Consider the following 19,273-nt stretch of genomic DNA (forward strand, 5'->3'; position numbering starts at 1 on the left):
TCTCCTAAAACAAACAGGGATGTCAGATGCCAATAAATGGACTTATTCCAACCTCCTAAAGCAAAACAAAACCTGGATATCATATGCCAATCTGTCTGGACTTATTCTAATCTCCTCAAAGTAAAACAAAACTTGGATGTCAGATGCCAATCTGTCTGGGCTTACTGTCATATCCCGATTTTGGTCCTGAATCTTTTATGTTTGTTTGGCATGCTTGGCCTAGCTTTACTTTGGTTTTGTATGAGGATTGTGGTTTTGATCCAAAGTCATGGTGCTGTTCATGTGATTGTTAATGTACATATGGTCTTGGTCATCCAAACAACCAGCCTTCTTGTGTTCAAGCACTAGAGTGTAAAAGATCTGGAAGTATGAACCCCTCCAGTGTAAATAGTGGTTCGGAAATTTCAGAATCGGTGCCCGAACAACAAAATTGCAATTCACCCGAGACAGTGCAAAATTGGTTTGGTTGCATGAAAATGTGCCTGGAGTTCTTTACCAAGTTTTCTGCATCATCTGAAGATACAAAGAGTTTTATATTGCAGAGTCTTACAAGCATCAATTGCTTGTTTGATTTATTTTGGATAGAAGGTTTGAGAGATGATGTGCTTGGGCACATACTTGATCTCATGAAGATTATGCCATCCTCGGAGGAAGATAAAAAAGCAAAGTTACAGTTATGCTCTAAGTATTTGGAAATGTTTACGCAAATAAAAGAACGGGAGAAATTTTTTGTTGATCTGTCTATTGATATGTTGGCTGGAATGAGATATATTGCTTCTGGCAAATCAAGCATACTATCAGGCACTGTTTCGTGATGGGGAATGCTTTTTGCATGTGGTATCATTACTTAACAGCGATCTAGACAAGGAAAATGGGGAGAGATTAGTTTTAAATTTACTCCAAACACTTATTCGTCTGCTTGCAAATAATGATACCTCAAAGGCCGCATTTAGAGCTCTAGCTGGAAAGGGGTACCAGACTCTGCAAAGCCTACTGTTGGATTTTTGCCAGTGGCATTCAAGTGAAAGCCTTTTAGATGCTTTGCTTGATATGCTTGTTGATGGTAAATTTGATATCAAGATCAGTCCTATAATTAAGAACGAGAACTCGTGATAACAATTTGTTGGGCAAGTTTGAGTTGTCTGGTATTCCACCTGCTCCAAGGGGTGTTCCTCAGATCACTGTCTGCTTTGACATTGATGCCAATGGTATTTTGAATGTCTCTGCTGAAGATAAAACTACAAGACAGAAGAACAAGATTAACAACAAAGAAAGGAGTATTATTTTGAAGCAGCAGTTAAAGTGGGATAGAGCTTTGGAGATTTTCAACTGGTTTATCGATAACTCTCATGAGTTGAATGTCATATTCATTACAAATCAATAAACTTGTCATCATCATACATGTAAAACATGAAACAAGCATAGAGCATAGAAGGTTTGGGATTCTATATGAAGAATTATAGATAAAAGGAATTAAAAATGGAAGTTGTTAATTAACATAGATTTCTTCATAATTCAATCGCAAATTTACACAAAGTTTCAATGGATTTGAAGTTGCAATTGAAATCACCACTATCAAAGAGTTTCTTACTACGTTCTTCTCCAACCCATTTCACCTACAGCTCCAATTCAATCCACTTCACCAAAAGTTTGCTTCTTTCTCCACAATCTTGGCTACTTCTGCTGCATCAGCGGCGAAACCAATCGCTTATGGTTTCAAAACTTTGTTGTAAACTAGGCAATTCTGTTGCAACCTTTAGGCTTACATTGACAGCATTCTTTTGACCGGCAAGAAATGCATCCAAGTCCTTGACTGGTACATCAAAAAAAATAGCACCCTGTCCATCTGCAGTTAGAGTAAGACCTCGCACCCCGTCAACCTTATCCTCGGCCTTGGCAAGAGCTTTTGCAATCATTAAATCTGAACCGTGTCACGAGGGTAGTCAAGAAAGATCAAAACAGTAAAGAGTACTGCTACAACTCAGTTGAGTAAAGTGTTGCCACAAATATCATAAGTTCTTCTGCTTCCATGACAGAGCCAACCGAGAAGGATGAAGCACCTAAGGAAAATGTTGTTGGATCGCGAAAGTCTAGAAAACATGCAAAGCTAAAATTAGATTCTGAATTTGGAGTAGTAAGGGGAATTGACTTTAAAAATGTATACACGGTTATAAACTTTGAAATGCCTCGCAGTGTGGCAGGATACGTACATAGAATCGGACGTACTGGAAGAGCATACAGTTCCGGTGCTTCTATTACCTTGGTTTCTTCAGATGAGATGGATACCTTTGAAGAAGTAAGGTCTTTTGTTGGGGACGATGAAAACAACGTCGGCTCACCCCCGATTGCCGAGTTTCCCTTACTCACCAAGAATGCTGTAGAATCTTTACGGTATAGGGCTGAGGATGTTGCAAAGAGTGTTACTAAAATTGCCGTCTGTGAATCACGAGCCCAGGATTTGAGAAATGAGATTTTGAACTCTGAAAAGTTGAAGTCCCACTTTGAAACTAATCCAAGAGACTTGGCTCTATTGAAACATGACAAAGTTTTGAGCAAGAACGCCCCTCATCCACACCTTAGGGATGTCCCAGACTACCTAATAGACAAAACAACAAAAGAGGCAAGGCAAATGGTTAAGCTTACAAGAGATGCAATGGGAAATAATAATAATAATCACCGACGGGGTTCCAAGAGAAAATCAAGAAAAGGCAGTGACCCTCTGATATCCACAAACTACAATGCATAGCAACTGGATTAGGCTTGCAGAAATGGCACAATCTGCAACATGACATGTAACAGTAACAGCTCATGCGTGTCCATAGTAAGGTCATACATTAAGCATGCCATTGCAGCAAGGTAAGTGTTAGCAGCACATCAACAACAGCCAGATGCAATACTCATGTTGATGCTGCATATAACATGTAAACATTCCCAGCCAGCCTGAAACGGCATTCATCTGCAAAATGCATTTCAACCTGAAACGAAATTGACAGAAAATCAGATGAGATTTACTTGCAATAGCTCAATGGAGTTCCACCTGCATCATGTTTTAACAGACCCATATAAACCATCATTCAACATATAAACCATCATTTCATTAGAATTCAATTTCAACCACAAATGACTTCCAAACTCATATCAGCCAATCTAAAACCACTTTCAGCAAGGGCTTTCCATGAATTCTACACCATGAACCATTAACATGCACAGGTGAAACACAAAATCAAGCCAAATACTTCACCTGCACATTAACACCAAACTGAAATCCATCACAAAATCAACCAAGCATCCAGGTTCAGCAGTCCCCATTTCACTAACAAAATCCAGCTCAGTCAAGCCTACTGCAATTGACCTATGACCAAAGCCAAAACCAGGAGTCTGCAATGGTCCTGCTTGACCTGTACCACTAAACACCACCTAAGCCTACTGCCACCCGAGTCATGCTAGCAAAACCACTAGCCATGATAGTGGAAACAAGTTCTGATCCACAAGCCATTAATATATAATTTAACCTAAGTTCCTTAAGCCAACCAACCATACAACATCAAAAAAACTAACCTCATAGCATCCAAATCATCCTTTGCAAGTTCTTGCTGCTACACTACCATAGCAGGTCCACTTCTGCAGAAAATCCAATCCATGAGATGCACATGCCAAAAGAAATAACTTGCAATCAACACCAACATTGCTGAGTTGCAAAACCACTCGAGCAAAGGTAAATCAATGCAAGACTTGCACCAACATGTTGCAATGACAGACCTGTATCAAAACTACACCTTGTTCAAAAAGAATCAAAGCAACAAAGCATGTTTACCTGCCTTCAAGCCACGACAGACCATATTAAATTGTTGGCAAAGCTACCAGCATTGGGCTTTCAAGCTATGTGCATACTAGATCTTGAGAATACCTAACTGTGTTACACCAACAAAACCAGATTACAAGACACAACTATCATGGCCATTGACAACTACAGCTTATCCCCCAACTGGATTAATGGCTGCTACAACCAAGTCACAATAAGGAAGACATACCTCAAGGTCTGCAACAAGCCCAAATGGAGTTGCCAAACACATTGAGTTTACTTGAATCATGAAGCAGAAGACATTCCAATGGATCAGTTACAGTTCGTATCCCCTAAATTTGAATAATAACATGTGCATTAGAATCATTAAAGAGTTTGGTTTGTTCAATAATAACTAGAAGTACAATGCATATCTCTTCCAATAATAAGAAGCATACAGCAAGAATAGCATCAACAGTTGGACTAGCAAAGACATCGCCACATATGGTTGCAGTCAGCATTCCTTTCCCCACAAATCCAGCGTGAGCAGGCTCATGGCCACTTCCACCTCCTGCAGCATGAAATGCAAATTGTAACATCATGACAAAACCACAAAAAGCATCAAAGTAGTCCTGCAGTAATACAACAACACACCAAAATCAAGTCCAATTAACTGATCAGAAATTAACAGCAATACAAGATCATTGCTCCTGCCTCTAATTTAGTTGGCTCAAGAAATAACAGGTTTTGGAATGGGACAAGGTGAAAACCAAATCTCCTCATGTCTTCGTCGTTTTTACTGTAGTAAAAAAAAACACAAAAGCAATTGCAAGTCAGTTGAAAATTCAAGAGTTCCCAATTTGGCATCCAGACAAAAAACGAAGAGAAGGCATGAGTGCAGTTTACCGGTTCTGATTTAGCATCAAGTAAGGCCAATCCTGACTGAGCACATCAAAAGGGATTTGGCAGAGACCTCTTTTGATCTCAAAACCCTAAAATGCGTGGAAGATAAATAGAGAGAAAGAGGAATTAGAGAGGATCGGCCGAAAAACCCTAAAAAAAAGTATTTTGGAGACGGCGAGGAGGACACAAAAACCTAACGAAAGAAAGAGGAGAGATTTACCTTGACGCCGTTTGGACCAAGCTGATACTGAAGTTAGAGCCAGCAAACGAGTAGGCATCCAAATTCGAAACGACGGGAGAGGGAGCCTTTTGAAGAAGAACGTTCCAACATCCGCCGGTTGATCTCTTCGTGAAAGAGGTAAGCATAGGTTCTATTCCGGCTTTGGTTTTACCTTCTTGTGAATTTTTACTTCATCATCGCCCTCACTATGTATGTTGTTGGACTTGTTTTACTCGTGTTTTTTTGTCTCACGTTCAAATCTCTTCCCTGACTCTCCTTGGGACCATCCGTTTCTACTTGAGGGAAGGAGGCGATTTCTGGTTTTTAAAACGTTACTGTTAATTAACCTTAAATGTAATTGAAAACCCATTGTTGGAAAATGCATCGCATGTTTAAAGTGGTTGAAAGCCTTTCATTTCACCTGCCCTCCATTGATTGCACCGACCACTAACAGTAAGGGTCTTCATTGATTTTGTTCCGTCACCCAACAGCCATGCGGCTAGAGTGACTGTTGGGCTTCTCCCATTCATTCGGAGTGGGCCTCCTTCGACCAAACCCAAGTGTTCGGTCCATGTTGGCTTTTTGTTATTTGCTTATTATTCTTTTTTTTATATATATTATTTCGTTGTTTATATATTTGGGCCACTGCAAGTCTAACAGTAAGCTAGTCATGGCCTGATGGAGATGAAGGTAGCTCACCTCCCCTTTAGTCCTGGGTTCAATACCTAGGTGTGTTATGTTGGTTCTTCAACATTTTGATTTTTCCATAATTTCTTTAATTCTCATATTTAGTTATCTAGTCTTACCATTTAACCAACATGTTTATATCATTTATTCATTTTTATTATTTTATTTTTAACATGACTTATGTGATTATTCATTTTTTTTGGGATTATTATACTTTGTGTTTGTTCATTCGTTTGTACAAATTATTTGCCTATATGTGTGAGTTATGTCACAATCATGATGAATCATCTCAATCTCATTGATAAAAAAAAACTCATTCAAAACCATTTTTTTCAAACTATAAAAATCATACTTTCTCGATTTAATATCGAGCCCATTTTTATACCCTTGTAAGTCGATTGCTTTTTAAGCATCGCCATCAACCTCACATAGCTTACTCTTGGGCTTTCTTACAATGAGCCGGTTCCTTTTGCACTTACACTTATACATGGTTTAATGCTTTATTATTTCATTCTTTGATTATTTGATTCGATTATATACTTGTTTATATCTTACTTGTTTGATTAATTGTGGCCTACTTGTATGGTGTATGAGGCAGGTACTATTATTGTTTGTTTGCCATGAACAACCCCCCATTCATAACAAATGTACCCCTCTCCCATGAAATGTATAATATTTATTCTTTCATTCTTTATTCACCTGTTAATACAAGAATCAAAATGAACATTCGATAACTATTTCAAAACAAGACTAAAACCTTGATCCAACGTCGAGTAATCATTTTTCAAAACCTAACAGAACCAGCACGTATTCATCCACCCTTTTGTAAGTCGATTGCTTTATGCATCGCCATCAACCTTGTAAGTCGATTGCTTCATGCATCGCCATCCACCTTTACCCCATTCCTCTCCTTGCTCCATTCGTCGATTCTTGATCCGATTAGGTAGCACCCATTAGATATCCTTTTGTATGATAACATTAGGTAGATATTCCCATTTGTAAATCCTAAACACTTAAGTACATATTGCATGACAACTCTAGGGCAGAGCTTCCCCATTTCTTTTAGACCTTCCGAGCGTCTCCGATCTTGTGGCATGTAGTCCGTCCTATTGCAAAGAGGTAACTGCCTAAGACTCGATTCAGCGAGCTGCGACACCTACTGCTAGGACGTGAACACATTGCCCACTCTCCTTTGACACAACTGGTGTCTTCCTTTGTAAGTCCATATTCAGATGGCAACCCCCCCAGGGGAACTACATCGCCCTGATCCTTGTTCCAGACGAGGTACGTAGGCAGGTGGTCGTGCGAGACCACTCCGGGCACTTTTTTTCCTTTTTTGTTTGTGTTTGTTTGACAATTGCTAGGCTCGAGTTCCCGACTCCTTGGAAATTTGTTGTTTGTTGTTCTTGTTGTGTGCTTGGAAGCTGATGTAAGTCCATCGAGTGGCATTCGGGTTCCAGTATGGGTTTGTTGGGTTCGGATGCTGATGTAAGTCCAGTGATTGGCAGTCGGGCTCCACGTTTGCCCTTTTGTGTGTGTTTTGGTTCGGATGCTGATGTAAGTCCAGTGATTGGCAGTCGGGCTCCATGTTTGCCACCTTTTTGTGTGTAGGTGCCATGTTCAGATGGCAATCCCTATGTAGCCGAACTACGGCAACTCTGATTCTCATGTTCAGATGAGATACGTAGGCACAAGATGCGATGTCTTGCCGAGTTTGACTAATAACTAACAACTAATCCTTGTTTTCTTTCGCCCTCGTTGCGATCCTTTCTCTCGCCCTCGTTGCGATCGAGACCTTCCCTTTCTCTTGCCCTAGTTGCAATCGAGACCCTTGTTCCCGTAGTTAGTTTGAACTACGTTTTGCTCTGATTCTCATTCCCGATGAGATACGTAGGCATAAGACACGATGTCTTAGCGAGCACACTTATCCTTAACCCATAGGTACCCGAGCTACGAAGACTCTGATTCTCATATTCAGATGAGATACGTATGCAGTGGATGCGACATCTGTGCGAGTCATTTTTCCCTTGACCCTTTTAGTAAATAGTACATTAGATAAACATACACCCTTTAGACAAGAACAACAAGAGTGGATCCCGTAGAGTACTACGGATGCGTAGGGGTGCTAATACCTTCCCTTCGCATAATCGACTCCCGAACCCAAGATTTGGTTGCGAGACCTTGTCTTTTCCTTTCTTTTCTCCAGGTTTACTTCGAGCGTTTCCTTTCCCTCCTTTGGGATAAATAACGCACGGTGGCGACTCTTCTGTCATTTTCTTTCTCGCCGGTTGTTTTTTTCGCAGACCGTATTTTTCGGGTTGCGACAGCTGGCGACTCTGCTGGGGAATCGGTTTCCCTAAGCGAGTCCCTCCTAGCTTTTGTAGGTTTCTTGTTTGTTGGGTGTTTATTCTTTTGTACAGTTATTTATTTTCAGCATTTACCTGCTTTACCTTATTGCATTCATGTACATATGTTTGTTGTGGGTTCTGTGGGTTGTCTGTTTGTTGGGATGGGATATTTTGTGAGAAATAAGCCCACTACCCAGGCTTGAGTGTATACATAGGTGTTAGAGTGGATAGTCATGAGGCTTGCGTGGCATGTTGCTATGATAAGTCGTTCATGAGACCCACATTCCAGACGAGGTTTCTGTTGGATATATTTTGTCCTATGGGTGTTCCATAACGACAGATATTCCTTTAGAAATCGTCGACTCTGGTGACCATTTCCCGAGAACTCAGTCGAGGCCTCTCCTCCGAGACGTGATTATGTTAGCTCTGGTGGGCGCATTCTCGCTGCTCAATCCGAGGACCCCGAGACTGGGAACTTGCTTTAGGATATCCTATTGAGGGGAGTCAGCAGAGGTCTTTTATCCCGTAATAATGCCAAACCTTCAGTGGTAAACGTATTATTCTCGACTGAAGGGCTGAAGCTGACAAACTTCTGTTCTTAGAACCTACCAGTGAGGGGAGGGTTTGATCTCTACAGATACGGTTTCTGCCAGTGGTGTTGTGATGGTGACTTTGGTTCAGCCAAATTTATGGACATTTATTTCTGGGACGCCGGAGTTCTGTCCGTGGTTTATCAATGGGTTCCGTTTATTTCGGATCCCCGGGTTGAATTTGAAAGTACCTGTTCAGAGGATCTGACTGTCATCCGTTCAGTGGATGTTCCTGCGATGATAGTGATGTAATCTCCAGTTCCGTTTATTTCGGAACTCCCCAAGTCGGATTTATGGTGACTTAGTCCCGATGACTGTGACTAGTTCAGAGAATGGGTCTTCAGATGACTTGGTGGCGCAGTGACTTGCATTCATGCATTTGCATCGCATTCATCTGCATTCAACTCGTGTCTATCCGTACTCAGGGTCCACTTTTTGATTAAGATTCTGGTTGAGAGATAGCCAGATGTCAGAATGTTATTGATGAAAAATTATCTGTCTCTGTGAAACCAAAATCAAAGGAATATTCCTGGTACGGATAGACATTGCATACGTGAGTCATACTAACCCATTTGTTGTTTTGTAGGTGTCAACCAGTGCGCATAGCTCTTCCATTCAAACATACAGTCAGACTCAACAAATCCAAGCTGATGGATCTTCCCAACGCCGACATCCTTGAACTGAAAGAGATGATGAGGGGATTGTTCAGTATTGTGCAAGGGCTTGCCTTGGGGCAGAAAGCCATGTCTGAGAGATTGGAAAGGATTGAGAGTTGGATGATCAAGGAGAAAGTTCAGGGAAAGGCTCCACCATTCGATGTAACAAAGCCCTCTGGCTCGATAGCAAAGAAACTCTCTAACAGTGGTCCGCTCAAAAAGGAGGTTGAGTCAAGTGGTGTGCCAGCAAAGAAAGAACGCAGTAAGGATCGTTATCATCCTTATGCTGTTGATGTAACCACTCTTGTTGGTAACTCACCTGTACCCCCGCAACAACCACCACTTCAATAGAAGGCACCGAGAGCTAAGAGCCAGGTGAGGAAGAAGAAGGAGGATCGTCAGTTTGAGGAACCACCTGTGACTTATACCCTTTTGTTCAGGAGATTAAGAGATCTGGGATTAGTTCGGCCGAGGATTTTGATTCCTGTAGAACAGCAGCGGAGGCTTCCAAACTATGATGAGAATGCCAATTGTGAATTCCATTCTGGGGCACCCGGGCACGGTGTTGAGGGTTGTAGGGCTTTCAAGCATGTTGTCCAGGACATGGTGGACTCCAAGATCATCAGCTTGACACAGATCATGGAGGGGGATGTCAACCCTGTACCCAGGAAGGGTCCTATAAAGATGAAGATGGTGAAAAAGGTCAAGAAAGGAATGGAGATGACTGAGGAAGATCAGTTAAAGGTTCCCATGTCTGTGGTCCCAGAACCTCTAGTGCAGGATGGAGTTTCCCCTGTTATTGATAATTGTTGTGCGGCCGTTGCCACAGAGGGGTGTGTATTGATGGGAGACACGACCCAAAAGATGAAAGAAGTAGAAATGGACATTGGAAAACTTGAAATACCCAGTCAAGCAATCGAAACCGTCCAGGTGGAGAGCGTTCTTGTTGTCGAGAAAGAGAAGAAGCTGTCCATTTCTTCTTATAAACAAGCTCTAGAGGTGGTGAAGAACCAAGAGGCCCGAGGTTGGGGCAGGATCATCGACATAGTGGTAAAGGCAGACATGTTCGGGATTGGTTATCCAGATCAAGAGTCGTCTAGACCAAACAGAGGACGTCGTCCACCGTACATCTTTGTCAGTGCAGGAATGCTGGATTTTGATCATGCATGTTCAGTGAGTGAAGAGATCGACCGCGACCGCGAGCTCGAGCTGTGGATAAAGTCGTGCGTACCAGGCAACTGGAAGGCCTCCAAAAGCATCACTGGCACTCATCCGGAAGTGTAGTATTTCTATGTTTCAATTGTTGTTTGCATGAAAGCCATACGTTTTGCCCGAAACGTACTGGTCCATTGTAAGGGCCATCTCATGTGTTTCATTTTGCAACATTTTGCATCAGTAATAAATGGATGTTTTTGTGATTAAAAGCGGTGTTCACTGTTTTTCATTTTTTTTTACCGTTTAAAAAAAATAAAATTGGCAATGTTTTTATTCTCTTTCCTTTTGATTCATTTGGTTCCAACCTCAAAAGTGATTACCCTCCTGATCTCATCGGTAACAATTTGGTTACACCTCTGTATGACTTCGACAATCCGATCTATCATGCCGAAGAAGAAGGCGAAGAAGATTGTGATCTGCTGGAATTAGCCAGGTTGTCGAAACAAGAGGAGAAGGTGATTCAACCGCGCGAGGAGCGAGTCAAGATTGTCATCCCAAGTACCGCCGAGGTCAGAAGGGAAATGAAAGTTGAGGCCACTTCAGAGGCGAGTCGAGAACAGAATGGTAGCCCTGTTGAAAGAGCAGGTTGATATCTTCACCTGGTTGCATCAAGATACACCAGGGTGGGATACCAACGTTGTGGAGGCACGAGTTACCATGGAGAGAAGACTGTCCTCCAGGGAAGCGGAAACCGGTGCTGAAAGACGAGAATGTGTATGGACTGTCGAGACGTGAGCTGAGCTAATCTGAAAGATGAATTCCCGGTACGTCACAACGAGGTATTGGTTGATTATAATGCTCAGTTTATCTTCATGGATGGCTTCTTGGCCAAGACCAGATTGAATTGTTGCCAGATGATATGACGTAAACCATGTCCATCGCACAAGGGGCACCTTCTGGTTATAAGGTGATGTCGTTCAGTATCGAGAAGGCCGGTGCCAAGTATCAGAAGTCTAGGGTGACTTTGTTTCATGATATGATTCAACGTGAAAACGAATGCCATGTTGATGACATGATGGCAAAGTCCCAAGCAGAACAGGGGCATCCGGTAGACAGGGGCAAGTTGATCGGCCGGTTGAGATAACTCACACATGTTGAGCCCGAATCAGTGCACTTAGGGAGTGTTGTTCATCAAGCTGCCGAGGCATGTTGCGAACGAAAGAGGAATCAAGTTTGATCCTACAAAAAAAAAACAAAAAAAACAAAAAAAAAAGGTACTAGAAACGCCTGAACCAAAAATAAACAAAAAGAAAGAAATCAAATGGTCAGATGGAATGAGGACTGCCAAGGGGCATGGAAAGACAAAAAAAAAGAGTAGTAGGAACCTCTGATTCTGATATCTTCCGGGGAAGAAATGACTGCTAATCTGGTACCTGACAGCCCTTAAGGGGTCTATGAGGTGCGTATTGAGTTAGTATGACTAGTCTTGTCGAAAAGAGCATGCAATTTACCTAAGCAAAAAGTTTATCGACTGTGAAACAATACACTCACTGCTCGAGAAAACTTGATGTACTTTGGCATAGGCTGCTCGCCGATTGAGACAGTGTATGCTGGTTCATACCACCTTGTGGATGTCCAAAATGGATCTGGTCAGGTATGTGTTTGAAAAGCTAGCAGCAACCCATGGAAGGTTATCAACCAAGGAAGTTTGAGATCCCTGGTGAGGACGTCTCGAGGTACTCAAATTGAAAGATTGGGAGTGACCGATCCCGGAGGAGGGGCCTGACCCTGAATCCGAACGGATTCCGATGTCTGATGGGGAAGTTAGGGTGAAGGAGGCGGTGCTCCCCGGATAACTTTCAAATGCACCAACAATGGGGACTGAACTTAAGGTCTGTATCCTAGGTACTAAACCTTGGGATGTGCATCCACTGGGAGTAGTGTCCTCCTCACAGGTGTATGGGAAGGAATTAATGCTACCATCTGATGTCCTGATTAGAGAAGGTTGAGTGGATAAGGACACGGTATGACTCGTTGAGCCCGATTGAGAAAAGAGGCTGACAGTTACTTGTCATGGGGCAGTTGTACCCAGTGAATGAAGCGTGTTGTTGACCAAGAAGTGCGACCTCGTGGGTAGCATGGAAGAGATGTGGTGTTGAAAATGATCCTTCCTCCTCAAGACGATCGTGGGGCAAGTGGATAAACAATTATGAATGTCCGTTCGTGGTCAAAAAGGGTTTCCTCTGACAGAGCCTTGTCGCTGACGACCACGGATGATGAGGATTTTCCATCCCCTGTGAATGCGGACGCAGTTAAAAAATACTTCGTGAAAGAAACCCGCTGGACTAAAAAAATAAAGAGTCCAGGCAAAAATGGGCATCCCGACGAACCAAGAAAAAAGAGAAAGGTTCGGGCAAAAGTTAGGGATAATAAAAGAAAAGAACTGTACACCCGGCAAGTTGAAAACCCGCAAGGGCGACTTGGGCAAAAAAGGGTATCCCGGTGGACTGAAACCCGAAAGGGCGGTCCAGGAAAAAGAGGAAATGAAACGAACAACTGTGTCTGGCATGATCGTTTGTGCTTTGATTAAGACATCACGGCTAATCTCCGACAGAGATCGAATCAGAAGCGTCTTGTTCAGAAGGCCGAAAGTGCGGAAAGTCTGGAGGACATATGAGGTGTAACCGAGTTGGAACCCGATGAGATCACGGTTTCACATTGCCATTACGATAGATATTTTTTCCTTTTGTGTGCAATCACCTCTTTCCAGGGTTTGCCTCCTGTGCGTCGCTCAGTTCTGAGCCACCTTTTTGTTTCAGTCAATAAATGCGTGTTCAGTCAAATAATTTTGTTTTTGTTTTCATTACCGTTTTGATTACGAAAACATCCTTTCGTTTTGATAAGAATAGTTGCATTTTGAAACATAGAGGTCCCTTCCGATGCGTGCTTATAAGATTGAAATCCGGAAATCTTATTCGGAAGTTTGGGTGACCTAGGTGTTGAAATATGGGGCACGCCTGGGGCACGCTTTTATCTAACAATCTCTTGTGCAGGTACCGTTAGATATCTTCATTCACTAGCATGTAGTGGTATGAAACCTTTTGACAAAAGAGATCCCTGTAGAGCCCGACCAGGGGCAATGGATAGAGAAACAGTGAAAAGCCCGTGACAGAGTTGTGACGGCGACCCTGGAGGATTAATCACCTTCAAAGTCTAAGGACTGGAAAGCTTGTATGAATCCCAGGAATTCGATCTTCGTGGGATGAATCAGAGGAGTCTAGGCGAGTCTGGGTGTTCTTAAAAGAGGAAAGCCGACACTGTGGGTAGACGATGGATGCCGCTGTTCGGCGACTCGACAGATGTTCTGTGTCCAATAAGTTGTATTTCCCCAGTGGGTGTGAGAGGGTTACCTCCCTAACAGATTTGAGATCAGTGTTTCCTCAGCGAGCCTAAAGGTTACTGCCTTCCCAGTAGGGTTTATGTTGATGGTTTTCCCTCAGCGAGGTCCCCAAGCGGATCGATTCGGAGAAAATCATCCCCAGTAGAGATAAGAATGGGTTGCCTCCCCTAGCAGGGTAATCTCCAAGCAGTTCGGGTTCGATGGAGTGCATCCCCAGCAAGGTTTGTCTTTCCCCAGCAGGAGGGAAGTTGACATGGTTATAGGATCCTCAGCACAGTTCCTGGAGTTCCCCGGTGTTGTCTCTGGAGGAGACGTGTGTTTATGCATTCATCATTTAGATAAGCATAGCATATTGCATCATTAGTGCATAGCATTTCCATGATCATGGGGCATTGTGTAAAACAAAAAAAAACTCATGCATCAACATTGCAAACATATCCATTAGCCCTAGGCCGTGGTGACCAGCCGAGTTTGGGTTGTTGGAAAGAGTTTAGCATCGCGCCATTGGATCGGTTTCAGAATTGGGTTCATCAGCATGGTTGAGAGGTTGGTGCTTTCCCAACAAGTGACTCCTTAGTTGAGTGGGTATTCCCAGCAGTGTTACTCCTCGAAGTTGGCAGCATCTTGCAAGCATTAGGTCTATTCCTTTAGCAGAAGTGGGTGTGTCTGATCTCTCCATGTAGAGTCTACCCCTTAAGCAGAAAGTGTCTACCATTTCCTTCTGCGCTCCCCACTGAGTTATATCCTCGTGGATGACGGTTGTTTCTGTTCCCTCCCTAACGGGATGGGTTTTCCCTATTGAGTTCTTTCCTCATTAGGATGAGTCCTGTTTCAGTCTGCCTTTTTGGATCGATCCTAAATTGGCTTCCTGTTGGCTGTCTCCCGTGCTTCCCTGGGGCATAATTGAATAGTCGCTCGCTAACCGGCACTCATTCATCTCATCCTCAGCGGAATTTGTGGCTTCTACCTACAAACCGGTAGTTGTAAGTCCTATCTTTGTGGTTTTCTACCTACTAGCTGGTAGTTGTAAAATCCCACTTTCATCCCATTGGCAGAGTTAACCCTTTGTGCTCATCCTATCGATGACTGGCTACCTTTCTGTGGTTTTCTGCCTACAAACCGGTAGATGTAATCCCCTCCTTGCAGTTATCAGTATCCAGCTTGCGGTATTGATACTCTTTTCCCCTCTGGATACTTGCCTTGATCAAGCAGTATTGTCCCCAGTGGGTCTTCCCCTTTCTTTTGGGTATTTGCTCCAAGTTGGCAACTTTTATCCTCTTTTGGTTGGTCATCTTTTGCATGCCTAGTCCTGGTACCCTAATGCCTTTCTTTTCGGTCGATTATTCATTTGACAACCTACAACCCGGTTATGGGTAATCTTCCATGCGAGTGTACTATCTGCATTTTGACGGCTACAGATAATATATCTCATGCACTCTTTGGTCAATCTTTCGATTGTTATCCCCAGCATAGGTCTTTGGCATGCGTGCTGGCTCACGTATCACTGTTTTGTTATCTTCGTCAATGCTGATAGACATGAAGAATTTTCCGGTGTTCAGACCGAGGCGGTATTCAGACCGAAGTGGCATTCAGGCCAGTTTTCCCGGTATCCAGACCGAAGTGGCGTCCAGGCCAGTTCCCGGTATCCAGACCGAAGTGGCATTCAGGCCAGTTTTCCCGGTATCCAGACCGAAGTGGCGTCCAGGCCAGTTCCCGGTATCCAGACCGAAGTGGCATTCAGGCCAGTTCCCGATTTCCAGATCGAAGAAGTTCTCAACAGTCAGGACGAAGAACTTGTGGTGTTCAGACCAGTTTTCCCGATTTCCAGATCGAAGAAGTTCTCAACAGTCAGGACGAAGAACTTGTGGTGTTCAGACCAGTTTTCCCGATTTCCAGATCGAAGAAGTTCTCAACAGTCAGGACGAAGAACTTGTGGTGTTCAGACCAGTTTTCCCGGTATCCAGACCGAAGTGGCGTCCAGGCTAGTTCCCGGTATCCAGACCGAAGTGGCATTCAGGCCAGTTCTCGATTTCCAGATCGAAGAAGTTCTCAACAGTCAGGACGAAGAACTTGTGGTGTTCAGACCAGTTTTCCCGATTTCAAGATCGAAGAAGTTCTCAACAGTCAGGACGAAGAACTTGTGGTGTTCAGACCAGTTTTCCCGATTTCCAGATCGAAGAAGTTCTCAACAGTCAGGACGAAGAACTTGTGGTGTTCAGACCAGTTTTCCCGGTATCCAGACCGAAGTGGCATTCAGGCCAGTTTTCCCGGTATCCAGACCGAAGTGGCGTCCAGGCCAGTTCCCGGTATCCAGACCGAAGTGGCATTCAGGCCAGTTTTCCCGGTATCCCGACCGAGGTGGCATTCAGGCCAGTTGTTTCCAGTATCCAGATCGAAGTGGTGTTCAGACCAGATTTCCGATAATCAGACCAACATTGATACTCTCATATTCCGATGCTTAGTGCGGCGTTCAGGCCATGGGTATTCCTGTGTTGCCATTTATTTTGGTATCCAGGTCAACTTTCTGTTTCGGTACTCAGGCCGATTTTCACCGTACCAGCCAGATTCTTCTCTTGAGATTGCTCCTCTGCCGTTTCTGACGGGCATTGTTAATTATTTCATGGGGATTCAGGATCAAAATCCGGGTCTTCTTAGTATTTAACCATCTCCCACTATGATCATATGAAGAACGTCCTGCTTCATATTCTCTAGTTGAAGACGCTTAAATAGGGGCAACTGTCATATCCCGATTTTGGTCCTGAATCTTTTATGTTTGTTTGGCATGCTTGGCCTAGCTTTACTTTGGTTTTGTATGAGGATTGTGGTTTTGATCCAAAGTCATGGTGCTGTTCATGTGATTGTTAATGTACATATGGTCTTGGTCATCCAAACAACCAGCCTTCTTGTGTTCAAGCACTAGAGTGTAAAAGATCTGGAAGTATGAACCCCTCCAGTGTAAATAGTGGTTCGGAAATTTCAGAATCGGTGCCCGAACAACAAAATTGCAATTCACCCGAGACAGTGCAAAATTGGTTTGGTTGCATGAAAATGTGCCTGGAGTTCTTTACCAAGTTTTCTGCATCATCTGAAGATACAAAGAGTTTTATATTGCAGAGTCTTACAAGCATCGATTGCTTGTTTGATTTATTTTGGATAGAAGGTTTGAGAGATGATGTGCTTGGGCACATACTTGATCTCATGAAGATTATGCCATCCTCGGAGGAAGATAAAAAAGCAAAGTTACAGTTATGCTCTAAGTATTTGGAAATGTTTACGCAAATAAAAGAACGGGAGAAATTTTTTGTTGATCTGTCTATTGATATGTTGGCTGGAATGAGATATATTGCTTCTGGCAAATCAAGCATACTATCAGGCACTGTTTCGTGATGGGGAATGCTTTTTGCATGTGGTATCATTACTTAACAGCGATCTAGACAAGGAAAATGGGGAGAGATTAGTTTTAAATTTACTCCAAACACTTATTCGTCTGCTTGCAAATAATGATACCTCAAAGGCCGCATTTAGAGCTCTAGCTGGAAAGGGGTACCAGACTCTGCAAAGCCTACTGTTGGATTTTTGCCAGTGGCATTCAAGTGAAAGCCTTTTAGATGCTTTGCTTGATATGCTTGTTGATGGTAAATTTGATATCAAGATCAGTCCTATAATTAAGAACGAGAACTCGTGATAACAATTTGTTGGGCAAGTTTGAGTTGTCTGGTATTCCACCTGCTCCAAGGGGTGTTCCTCAGATCACTGTCTGCTTTGACATTGATGCCAATGGTATTTTGAATGTCTCTGCTGAAGACAAAACTACAGGACAGAAGAACAAGATTAACAACAAAGAAAGGAGTATTATTTTGAAGCAGCAGTTAAAGTGGGATAGAGCTTTGGAGATTTTCAACTGGTTTATCGATAACTCTCATGAGTTGAATGTCATATTCATTACAAATCAATAAACTTGTCATCATCATACATGTAAAACATGAAACAAGCATAGAGCATAGAAGGTTTGGGATTCTATATGAAGAATTATAGATAAAAGGAATTAAAAATGGAAGTTGTTAATTAACATAGATTTCTTCATAATTCAATCGCAAATTTACACAAAGTTTCAATGGATTTGAAGTTGCAATTGAAATCACCACTATCAAAGAGTTTCTTACTACGTTCTTCTCCAACCCATTTCACCTACAGCTCCAATTCAATCCACTTCACCAAAAGTTTGCTTCTTTCTCCACAATCTTGGCTACTTCTGCTGCATCAGCGGCGAAACCAATCGCTTATGGTTTCAAAACTTTGTTGTAAACTAGGCAATTCTGTTGCAACCTTTAGGCTTACATTGACAGCATTCTTTTGACCGGCAAGAAATGCATCCAAGTCCTTGACTGGTACATCAAAAAAATAGCACCCTGTCCATCTGCAGTTAGAGTAAGACCTCGCACCCCGTCAACCTTATCCTCGGCCTTGGCAAGAGCTTTTGCAATCATTAAATCTGAACCGTGTCACGAGGGTAGTCAAGAAAGATCAAAACAGTAAAGAGTACTGCTACAACTCAGTTGAGTAAAGTGTTGCCACAAATATCATAAGTTCTTCTGCTTCCATGATAGAGCCAACCGAGAAGGATGAAGCACCTAAGGAAAATGTTGTTGGATCGCGAAAGTCTAGAAAACATGCAAAGCTAAAATTAGATTCTGAATTTGGAGTAGTAAGGGGAATTGACTTTAAAAATGTATACACGGTTATAAACTTTGAAATGCCTCGCAGTGTGGCAGGATACGTACATAGAATCGGACGTACTGGAAGAGCATAGAGTTCCGGTGCTTCTATTACCTTGGTTTCTTCAGATGAGATGGATACCTTTGAAGAAGTAAGGTCTTTTGTTGGGGACGATGAAAACAACGTCGGCTCACCCCCGATTGCCGAGTTTCCCTTACTCACCAAGAATGCTGTAGAATCTTTACGGTATAGGGCTGAGGATGTTGCAAAGAGTGTTACTAAAATTGCCGTCCGTGAATCACGAGCCCAGGATTTGAGAAATGAGATTTTGAACTCTGAAAAGTTGAAGTCCCACTTTGAAACTAATCCAAGAGACTTGGCTCTATTGAAACATGACAAAGTTTTGAGCAAGAACGCCCCTCATCCACACCTTAGGGATGTCCCAGACTACCTAATAGACAAAACAACAAAAGAGGCAAGGCAAATGGTTAAGCTTACAAGAGATGCAATGGGAAATAATAATAATAATCGCCGACGGGGTTCCAAGAGAAAATCAAGAAAAGGCAGTGACCCTCTGATATCCACAAACTACAATGCATAGCAACTGGATTAGGCTTGCAGAAATGGCACAATCTGCAACATGACATGTAACAGTAACAGCTCATGCGTGTCCATAATAAGGTCATACATTAAGCATGCCATTGCAGCAAGGTAAGTGTTAGCAGCACATCAACAACAGCCAGATGCAATACTCATGTTGATGCTGCATATAACATGTAAACATTCCCAGCCAGCCTGAAACGGCATTCATCTGCAA

At 42.8% G+C, this 19,273-nt stretch overlaps 1 protein-coding gene, 1 long non-coding RNA gene and 1 pseudogene across 2 annotated transcripts; 2 read left to right on the plus strand and 1 right to left on the minus strand.

Moving 5' to 3' along the window:
* Positions 1-635: 635 nt before the first annotated feature.
* LOC127102136 (DEAD-box ATP-dependent RNA helicase 16-like) lies at positions 636-2,746 on the plus strand. The gene is made up of 3 exons (XM_051039547.1): positions 636-811; positions 855-1,109; positions 1,996-2,746. The coding sequence occupies exons 1-3, from the start codon at positions 636-638 to the stop codon at positions 2,744-2,746; spliced, it is 1,182 nt and encodes a 393-aa protein (XP_050895504.1).
* Positions 2,747-4,457: 1,711 nt separating this feature from the next.
* On the minus strand, positions 4,458-4,955 carry LOC127105527 (uncharacterized). The gene is made up of 3 exons (XR_007795034.1): positions 4,905-4,955; positions 4,688-4,773; positions 4,458-4,580 (listed from the first exon to the last, which is right to left on the minus strand). It is a non-coding gene; the product is annotated as an uncharacterized LOC127105527 (long non-coding RNA).
* A 13,385-nt stretch (positions 4,956-18,340) lies between these two features.
* LOC127102137 (DEAD-box ATP-dependent RNA helicase 16-like) lies at positions 18,341-19,057 on the plus strand (annotated as a pseudogene).
* Positions 19,058-19,273: the final 216 nt, after the last annotated feature.

This window comes from Lathyrus oleraceus, chromosome 7, assembly GCF_024323335.1.
Source record: "Lathyrus oleraceus cultivar Zhongwan6 chromosome 7, CAAS_Psat_ZW6_1.0, whole genome shotgun sequence".
Lineage (NCBI taxonomy): Eukaryota > Viridiplantae > Streptophyta > Magnoliopsida > Fabales > Fabaceae > Lathyrus > Lathyrus oleraceus.